The sequence below is a fragment of the Hordeum vulgare genome, chromosome 6H (genome assembly GCF_904849725.1).
Source record: "Hordeum vulgare subsp. vulgare chromosome 6H, MorexV3_pseudomolecules_assembly, whole genome shotgun sequence".
NCBI lineage: Eukaryota > Viridiplantae > Streptophyta > Magnoliopsida > Poales > Poaceae > Hordeum > Hordeum vulgare.
The window spans coordinates 67,442,659-67,453,052 of NC_058523.1; the positions used below are offsets into that span (position 1 = coordinate 67,442,659).

The 10,394-nt window shown below is 50.3% G+C and overlaps 1 protein-coding gene across 1 annotated transcript; it reads right to left on the reverse strand.

The window, feature by feature from the left end:
- Positions 1–7,229: 7,229 nt before the first annotated feature.
- Positions 7,230–9,110, reverse strand: LOC123402995 (MAP7 domain-containing protein 2-like). Its single transcript, XM_045096971.1, has 2 exons — positions 8,929–9,110; positions 7,230–8,511 (listed from the first exon to the last, which is right to left on the reverse strand). The coding sequence occupies exons 1-2, from the start codon at positions 8,947–8,949 to the stop codon at positions 7,486–7,488; spliced, it is 1,047 nt and encodes a 348-aa protein (XP_044952906.1). The 5' UTR covers positions 8,950–9,110; the 3' UTR covers positions 7,230–7,485.
- Positions 9,111–10,394: the final 1,284 nt, after the last annotated feature.

The following is a 10,394-nucleotide window of genomic DNA, read 5'->3' on the forward strand; positions in this document are numbered from 1 at the left end:
GTCAGTGATAGCTTCTTGCGGGAGTTCAATCCCCAGCTCAGCTAGTCGGTTTGAGTACCCAGACATTTTGAGCACATGTTCACTGACAGATGAGTTTTCCTCCATCTTGCAAGCATAGAATTTATCGGAGGTCTCATACCTCTCGATCCGGGCGTTCTTCTGAAAGATAAACTCCAACTCCTGGAACATCTCAAATGCTCCATGACGCTCAAAGCAACGTTGAAGTCTCGGTTCTAAGCCATACAAGACTGCACATTGAACTATTGAGTAGTCCTCCTTACGTGCTAACCAAGCGTTCTTAACATCCTGATCAGCCGTAGCGGGTGGTTCATCTCCTAACGCAGCATTAAGGACATAATCCTTCTTCCCAGCTTGTAAGATTAGCTTAAGATTACGAGCCCAGTCTACAAAGTTGCTTCCATCATCTTTCAACTTAGCTTTCTCTAGGAACGTATTAAAATTCAGGATGACTGTCGCGTGAGCCATGATCTACAACACAAATATATTCAAAGTGGACTTAGACTATGTTCAAGATAATTAGAGTTTAACTTAATCAAATTATTCGCTAAACTCCCACTCAAAAAGTACATCTCTTTAGTCATTTGAGTGGTACATGATCCAAATCCACTATCTCAAGTCCGATCATCACGTGAGTCGAGAATAGTTTCACTGGTAGGCATCTCTATGCTAATCATATCAACTATACGATTCATGCTCGACCTTTCGGTCTCATTTGTTCCGAGGCCATGTCTACACATGCTAGGCTCGTCAAGCTTAACCCGAGTGTTCCGCGTGCGCAACTGTTTTGCACCCGTTGTATGTGAACGTTGAGTCTATCACACCCGATCATCACGTGGTCTCTAGAAATGACGAACTGTAGCAACGGTGCACAGTCGGGGAGAACACAATTTCGTCTTGAAATTTTAGTGAGAGATAACCTCATAATGCTAGCATCGTTCTAAGCAAAACAAGGTGCATAAAAGGATTAACATCACATGCAATTCATAAGTGACATGATATGGCCATCATCACGTGCTTCTTGATCTCCATCACCAAAGCACCGGCACGATCTTCTAGTCACTGGCGCCACGCCATGATCTCCATGAACGTGTTACCATCGGGGTTGTCGTGCTACTCATGCTATTACTACTAAAGCTACATCCTAGCAAAATAGTAAACACATCTGCAAGCACAAACGTTAGTATAAAGACAACCCTATGGCTCCTGCCTGTTGCCGTACCATCGACGTGCAAGTCGATATTTCTATTACAACATGATCATCTCATACATCCAGTATATCACATCATATCATTGGCCATATCACATCACAAGCATACCCTGCAAAAACAAGTTAGACGTCCTCTAATTTTGTTGTTGCATGTTTTACGTGGTGACCATGGGTATCTAGTAGGATCGCATCTTACTTACGCAAACACCACAACGGAGATATATGAGTTGCTATTTAACCTCATCCGAGGACCTCCTCGGTCAAATCCGATTCAACTAAAGTTGGAGAAACCGACACTTGCCAGTCATCTTTGAGCAACGGAGTTACTCGTAACGATGAAACCAGTCTCTCGTAAGCGTACGAGTAATGTCGGTCCAAGCCGCTTCAATCCAACAATACCGCGGAATCAAGAAAAGACTAAGGAGGGCAGCAAAACGTACATCACCGCCCACAAAAACTTTTGTGTTCTACTCGAGAAGACATCTACGCATGAACCTAGCTCATGATGCCACTGTTGGGGAACGTCGCATGGGAAACAAAAAATTTCCTACGCGCACGAAGACCTCTCATGGTGATGTCCATCTACGAAAGGGGATGAGTGATCTACGTACCCTTGTAGATCGTACAGCAGAAGCGTTAGTGAACGCGGTTGATGTAGTGGAACGTCCTCACGTCCCTCAATCCGCCCCGCGAACAATCCCGCGATCAGTCCCACGATCTAGTACCGAACGGACGGCACCTCCGCATTCAGCACACGTACAGCTCGACGATGATCTCGGCCTTCTTGATCCAGCAAGAGAGACGGAGAGGTAGAAGAGTTCTCCGGCAGCGTGACGGCACTCCGGAGGTTGGTGATGACCTTGTCTCAGCAAGGCTCCGCCCGAGCTCCGCAGACACGCGATCTAGAGGAAAAACCGTGGAGGTATGTGGTCGGGCTGCCGTGGAAAAGTCGTCTCAAATCAGCCCTAAAACCTCCGTATATATAGGTGGGAGGGAGGGGACCTTGCCTTGGGGCTCAAGGAGCCCCAAGGGGGTCGGCCGAGTCCAAGGGGGGAGGACTCCCCCCCAAACCGAGTTGGACTTGGTTTGGTGGGAGGGAGTCCCCCTTCCTTCCCACCTCCTCCCTTTTTTTTGTTTTCTCTTGATTTTCTTTTCTTGGCGCATAGAGCCCTTTTGGGCTGTCCCACCAGCCCACTAAGGGCTGGTGTGCCACCCTCAAGGCCTATGGGCTTCCCCGGGGTGGGTTGCCCCCCCGGTGAACTCCCGGAACCCATTCGTCATTCCCGGTACATTCCCGGTAACTCCGAAAACCTTCCGGTAATCAAATGAGGTCATCTATATATCAATCTTCGTTTCCGGACTATTCCGGAAACCCTCGTGACATCCGTGATCTCATCCGGGACTCTGAACAACATTCGGTAACCAACCATATAACTCAAATACGCATAAAACAACGTCGAACCTTAAGTGTGCAGACCCTGCGGGTTCGAGAACTATGTAGACATGACCCGAGAGACTCCTCGGTCAATATCCAATAGCGGGACCTGGATGCCCATATTGGATCCTACATATTCTACGAAGATCTTATCGTTTGAACCTCAATGCCAAGGATTCATATAATCCCGTATGTCATTCCCTTTGTCCTTCGGTATGTTACTTGCCCGAGATTCGATCGTCAGTATCCGTATACCTATTTCAATCTCGTTTACCGGCAAGTCTCTTTACTCGTTCCGTAATACAAGATCCCGCAACTTACACTAAGTTATATTGCTTGCAAGGCTTGTGTGTGATGTTGTATTACCGAGTGGGCCCCAAGATACCTCTCCGTTCACACGGAGTGACAAATCCCAGTCTTGATCCATACTAACTCAACCAACACCTTCGGAGATACCTGTAGAGCATCTTTATAGTCACCCATTTACGTTTCGACGTTTGATACACACAAAGCATTCCTCCGGTGTCAGTGAGTTATATGTTCTCATGTTCATAGGAATAAATACTTGACACGCAGAAAACAGTAGCAATAAAATGACACGATCAACATGCTACGTCTATTAGTTTGGGTCTAGTCCATCACGTGATTCTCCTAATGACGTGATCCAGTTATCAAGCAACAACACCTTGTTCATAATCAGAAGACACTGACTATCTTTGATCAACTGGCTAGCTAACTAGAGGCTTGCTAGGGACGGTGTTTTGTCTATGTATCCACACATGTAAATGAGTCTTCCTTCAATACAATTATAGCATGGATAATAAACGATTATCTTGATACAGGAATTATAATAATAACTATATTTATTATTGTCTCTAGGGCATAATTCCAACAGAGCGTGGGGCGAGCTTGTGAGGTGATGTGGCGATGGTGTTGGGGAAGCAGAGACAGCCAAAGGCACGCATGTGATCATAGGTGGGGTGGTGGCCGAGAAGAAGGTAGTAAGGTGTGAGGAAATGTATAGCGGAGGAGGGCCGCCGGTTGAGGATGTATGTGGCGGTGTGGAGAGCTTCTACCTAGAAGGGAGGTGGTAGGTTGGCGTGAATGAGGAGGACGCGAACGATGTCATTGGTGGTGCGGATAAGTCGCTCTGCCTTGCCGTTTTGTGGGGAAGTGCGAGGGCATGAGAGGCGGAAGGACGAACCGTGGCGAGAGAAAAGATCACGCAAGGAGGTAGTGAGGAATTCACCGCCGCTATCACACTGCATGCATTGGATGGTTACATGAAATTGGGTAAGAACATATGCAAAGAAGCGGGAGATGGTGTCGGCGGTGTCCGATTTGTGACGGAGCGGAAAGGTCCAGAAGTGATGTGTATAGTCGTCAAGCATCACAAGGTAGTATTGAAAACCGGAGAAGCTAGGAACAGGTGATGTCCATAAATCACAATGTATTAATTGGAACGATGCACTAGTCTTAGATGTGGAACGAGGAAAGGGCAGCCGGGGCTGCTTGCCTAGCTTACATGAAGCACACACATGGTGGCTAGGTCTATCATTATTACAACTTGGAAGAAAACTACGAGCTAGGGTGGAGACGGTGGTGTTGCTGGAGTGACCCAAGCGAAGATGCCATAGGTCATCGGAGGTGACAGAGAGAGCTGCTTGTACGTCGGAGTTGCTGAAGAAAGGATAGAGATCCCCATGGCTATTTGATCTCATGATCATTCTCCCCGTGGCTAGGTCCTTCACGGAAAAACCGAAAGGGTCAAATGTAATGGAACAAAAATTATCAATAGTGAAGCGACGTACGGAAATGAGGTTTTTAATGATGGAAGGAGAGATAAGCACATCACGGAGAGAGAAGGTGGAGAGGGAGGTGGAACCGACCGCGATGATGGGTAGCCGGGAGCCATCACCGACGAGGATGCCAGAGGAATGACGCAATGATGGGGAAGTATACGAGGTGAGGGTGTTCGCGTTACCTGCAACGTGCGATGTGGCACCCGTGTCGAGGAACAAGTCCGGCGTGCCGCCGACTTGTTGCTGCTGGAGGGTGATGTTCTGGAGTGCCGCGTACAGCTGGTGGTATTGTTCCCAGGTTGGCCCATGGGTGGGAGTAGTAGCAGCGGTGGCCACCGGGTAGGCTTGGTGCGCCGGAGGCGGTCATGGCCCGAGGACGCCCGCGGCGTTGGGAGCAGCCCAGCGTGGGCGTGCGGGGTGGAGACCGGGTAGCAGGGCACCGTAGGGAGCGAAGAAGCCGGCCGACGGGGCGACGGGGGCGGGGGCACCGCGTCCAGCAGCAGAGCCACGCCCGCGGCCGCCGCGCTCGCGGTCGCCGGTGGGAGAGGGAGCAGGACTCTTGCCCCGGTCCGAATTGCCGCGCTCGACGGAGGCACCGCCGGGAGCATGCCCGACGGCGAGGGCGGTGGCCGTAGCTTCGGGACGACCGTCGAGTCGCACGCGTTCGTTGGCGGAGATCTCCTCCATGAGGAGGCGGGAACGGGCTTGCACGAACGTGGGAAATGGCGACTGCATGGGAAGGAGGGTGGCCATGACATGGAACTTGCGGCTCAGGCCGCGGAGCAGTTGGAGAGTGAGAGACTGATCCGAGACGTGTTCGCCGACGTCGTCGAGAGCGTTGGCAAGGGACTTGAGGCGCCGGCTGTACTCGGCGATGGCGAGGTCCCCCTGGACGAGGTTGCGGAACACGGCGCCGAGGATGACGGCGCGATCGGGTTGGTTGTCCATGAAGAGGATGTGGAGCTGCGCCCAGACGTGATGGGCGGAGCTAGCGGGGGTCGCCACGGCGGCCAGGAGCTCCTCGTCGACGACGCCGTGCAGCCATAGCACGACGGTGAGGTCGTCTTTGCGCCAGAGAGCGCTCTGGGCGAGAGGCTCGACGGCGACGTCAAGGTGGTGTTGGACCTCGTGTTTGCACACGATGAGGTAGAAGAGCTGGCGCCATCGGGAGTAATTACCAGACTCGAGCTGGAGTTTGGTGGTGAAGTGGTGAGAGATGGAGGGAGGCAGGCCGGTGGACGAGGAAGGGCCGGCGGCGGAGGCGCCGAGACCAAGGGGTGGGGTGAGGGCGTGGTCGGGGCGACCCAGCGGCAGCCGGGGAACGGCGACGCTGCCGGCAGTGCGGAGGACGCCGACGGTGGACGGAGGAGCAGCTGGCACGGGCGTGGAAGAAGTGGGTGCCGCGTAGGGGGCAGGCAGCTTGCCCATCGCGGCAGGAGAGGCGCGGCGGGGAGGAGGGGCGCCCACGACGGGAACGGCAGGAGCAGGAGGCCTGGGAGCAGCGGGAGCGGCGTTGGACGGCGGGGCGTCGAGCTCGGCCGAGCGAGTGCGACGAAGGAGCCGGCGATGCATGGTGGTGGGGAGAGGAGGATCGAGGGAAACTCGGTGTCTGATACCAAGATAAGGAGTGAAATCTGTGCATAACATTCATCTCCGATGGTTTACACATATATATCCGATGTACACAGCAAGAGAGAGAGTCAGTTACAACCACCAGGCGAGGGACGTGGTCAGGCATACATGCAGCGCATGCAGTTGGTAGTGGCGCACGTCGCATGCGTGAGCCTGGTGGACGGTGCAGCTGGTGCAGTGGTTATCCAGTGGGTTGTTTCGAAGAGAGCTAGCCATCATCTCTCTCCCTTGCGCCTTGTTGGTTTGTCACTGCTTTGAAACAAACAACATACAAATACGTACGCAGTGTAGGAGAAAAGAGAGGGTATGCTGTAAAACGGGGAAATAAAATAAATAACTCTTCCATACTAGTACTATAGTGAAGTACATCCATACAACAACATTCAAATGAAGTAGTAGTGAAGTGTAGTAGTAATAAATATGCCAGTGAGGGGATAGGAAGGCTTAGGGGAAGAAATATATCATTTTATTTTAAGCGGTGTGCTTTTTCAGTCGACGTCAGGAACAAAAGATTTTAATATCTTTTATGCTAAACGCATTAATGGCAATTTCTAAAGAGAATTAAAAAATTTACTCCCCTTCCAACAAAACAAAACATACTCCCTCTTCCCAAAATAACTGTCTCAAGATTAATATAACTTTGTACTAGGGCTAGTATAAAATTAAGACATTTATTTTGGGACGGGTGAAGTATTATGACTAGCCGAATCCTCAGAAAAGCCCGGTCACTGTTCTCCAAGATCGTCGACGATAGGTTAGCGAGTAAACAAGAAAAAATAATGAGTTATTTTTGCTACTCCACCTCTGTATCCATGGAAAGGATACTAGCAAAGCTGGTGCACATTGTCTTGGGCTCACCTTTCCAGTCAGCAATCCAACCTGAAAGCTGTGTGTGAATTGAGCTAAGGAAAACTGATTCAAAATTGATGTCAAAAGGAAACTCGATTACTTGAAATAGCTCCTGGGAGTTTCAACCCTGGGGAGATTAGTGATTAAGGATTAGATGTTTTTCTTCCGATTTTTCAATCAATCTCTGCCTTCATTTTTTTTTCTTGATTTTGTCCATCATTCGCATATGCAGGGAGTAAAACACACAAAATTCCTAAAATAACAAGTGAAACGCACAAGCTAGTTGGAGAAAGCGATGCGATCGTGTATATTAGTATATACTCCATAAAGTAAAATACACCATCTTCCTCCTTGATCATCATTATTATTATTATATCATAATAACCCCTCCATCATCTTCCTCCTTGCAAAATGTGTATAAGTGATACCATAATTATAGATAAGTGCGACGACGACAAATTGGGTTGATGGGTGATTAAAGAGTAGCGGGGATAAAGGAGGAAGTGCGAGCTTCATGCTTGTCGAATGTAGTTCAGACTTCAGACGCGGAGGTTTAGCCGCGGCTTGCCGGTGGAGACTTGGCGGTTGTTATCATCCATGACGGTCTCGAAGGCGCCCACGAGCGCCTTCACCTTGTTCACCTGCCGCAGCTCCAGCAGCTTGGTCCGCGCCTCCTCTATCGCCTCGTTGCTGCGTGCGGACTCCCGCCTCCGCGGCGTCTCCGCGTCGAACGACCGCTTCTCCACCGACGTCCTCACCCGACAGCCCTGGAACCTCCTCACCACCTCCGCCTTGATGTCCTCCTCGCGCTGCTGCTTCTTGGCCGCCGCGGTCTTGTCCTCTTCGGCGACGGTGTCCTCCAGAGCAGGAGGAGCTTCCTTCTTGGGCTCCTCCTCCTCCTTCTTCGGCTCCTCCACCTCCTTCTTGGGCTCCTCCTCCTCCTTCTCCTTCTCTGCGGCGGCAGCGTCCTGCTTCTCCGGCCCGTTATTGCGACCCTCGTCCTGTTCCTCCGGCACGGGCGCCAGCTGATGGATCACAGGCGACGGCGGGTTGGCCTCGTGTATGATCTTCTCCGGCACGATCTCCTCCTGCTTGGCGGCGGCTCCGGCGTCGACGACGTCGTCAATGATCTGATCGTCCAAGGAGAAGACGCTGCTTTCAGCGTCGGACCCCTTGCTTGCGACCGACCTGGGGCTGTCCACGTCGCCGACGTCCGCCGCGGCCGCCGCGTTCTTCTTGCGCCGGGAGGACCTGCTGCTGCGGAAGGCGCGGGAGGCCCGCTGCATCAGCTTCCTCGGGGAGAACATCGACGAGTACGACGCCGACTTGGGCTGCTGCGGCTTGGTGCCCCTGGGGGTGGCCGGCGGCGTGTCCGTGGACGTGGCCGCCATGCAGTTGATGGACGGCGGCTGCTTGTGGCGCGGCGCGCTGGTCGTGGACGTCGAGGCGCGCACCGACTGGTACTGGGAGGAGGAGGCGCCGAGGGGCGACGGGGAGGGTGCCTGCTTCGCGCTCGCGCTCCGCCGGAGCCCTGGCGCGCCGCCTGCCGCCGGCGAGGCCGTGCGCTGTTTCGGCATATAGATCGACAAGAGGAAAACCGTAAGACGTGGCGGTGTTAGGGCAAATCGAGAACAAACCCTAGCTACGAACAAGGCGTCCAATAAGTGCATCCAACGTGGCTCCGAAAATTATGGTATATATAATAGAAAAACCAATTTAGGAAGATTGGGAACTAAGTAATGACAAGGAGGAGTCCGGGATATAAATCTTATTTTTGTAGTGTGTTTGTAGTAGTTTGTAATTAATTCCCATCAGAACTTAAATTGAATTTGAACCATATCTAATCAAAAGAACTGGTAGAGTTTGACTTTATTTTAACACGCAGAAACTTGGTTTTGTGTTCCAAACCCGCCTAATAACCGGCAACATGTCCAAAGAGGACATTGTTACTCAAAAAATCACAAAAGTGTAAATAAATTTACCTGAAGACTATACGACTTCATTTCTTAGCAGAGATGGAGAGGGCGACGCGATAGATTTTTAGCTATAAGTGTGGCGCCGCGCTAAAAGGCACGAAGGAGGCGAAGGGCCCCATATGAAGGCCCCAAATGGCCTGAAAATTGCACGGTGAAGAATTGGAGGAGATGACAACGGAGGAGCATGCGCTAGGAGGAGGGCGAATGCAACAATTAAAACCGTCTTCTGGTCTATTGTTAGAGAGGAAGCCAAATAAGTCGGGGAGAAGTGCATGCGTGGCCTCAGATACTCATGCCCAAAATGGCATGGTTTGGAGGAATTTTAGGTGTCGTATTTTAGATGCCTCTCACACCTACGTACTTGTAATACTGTGTGTTTAGGGCATTAGTATATTTTATCTCTGTTTTAGATATGAATGTGATATTTCTATAATTTTCTTTCATTGTTCATGAATTAAAATTTGCACGCTCTCTCATGAATTTATATCAAATAATTGGAGAAGATAGCTTAGAGCATCTTCAACAGGCGTCTAAAAAGTGCATCGTACGTTAAATTTTTTGTTTTTTTTGCGTCGGACAGCTCTAAGAGAGCCTGCAAAACTATGTGGGCGCTAACAAGTTTTAGACACGCGTTAAAAAACTCTATCGTGTGCAGCATATTTGGGGCGCGGGATCGCGCGCGCTTCACAATTTGCACTGCTTGCTTTTTTGGGCACACGTTTTTAAACGTCTGCTAAAACAATGTTTGTCCCGACATATTAAAAATGCTACAGTGATGCGCTATAACTTTTATTGAACAAAAAAAATTGTGCGGGGGTGTTGGAGATGCTCTTACAAGTCAGGGCCGTTATACAACTGTCTTAGTCTCAGTTGAGACCAGGGTAGTTTTTTAAATCATTCACTAAAAAAACACCGAGCCTAAGATCTGAACCGAAGTGTCTCATTTCATAAGAAAAACAACCACATGTACGGGGTGTGATCCGTCCAACCAAATTGCCCACATCGGTTGCCTGGTAGTTCATTTTTGATTATTAGATCTTGTTTTTTTTTCCTTTCAACCCCATCGCCGTCTTCATCCAGTCCCTGACATGCTCCTACCATTAAACCCTATCGCATATGGTACTCTGTCCATGCTCTAGCACCTCCAGATTAATGTTGCGCCTAAGACAACTCGCTAATGATGAGCATTAGCACCGACCGGCCATTTCAGAGGTGCCAATCAAAGGGTTCTAAGGGTTCGGCTAGAGGATTATCACCGACCGGCCAAAACGGATTGAATGGGAGGGATGTGATGTGGTCTTCGTTTACTAGCCTGCCCCTATTAAATCCTAGTGATCCCCGGGTTAGATCCGGATGCGATGTTTTTTTTAAAGATCCAGCAGCCGGCTGGCTTATATTGAACAAAGCAGGTAGAAGGCGGGCTTACAATAAGATGGGATCGATCCAAAGGATCAAGGAAAAAAGAAGAAGAA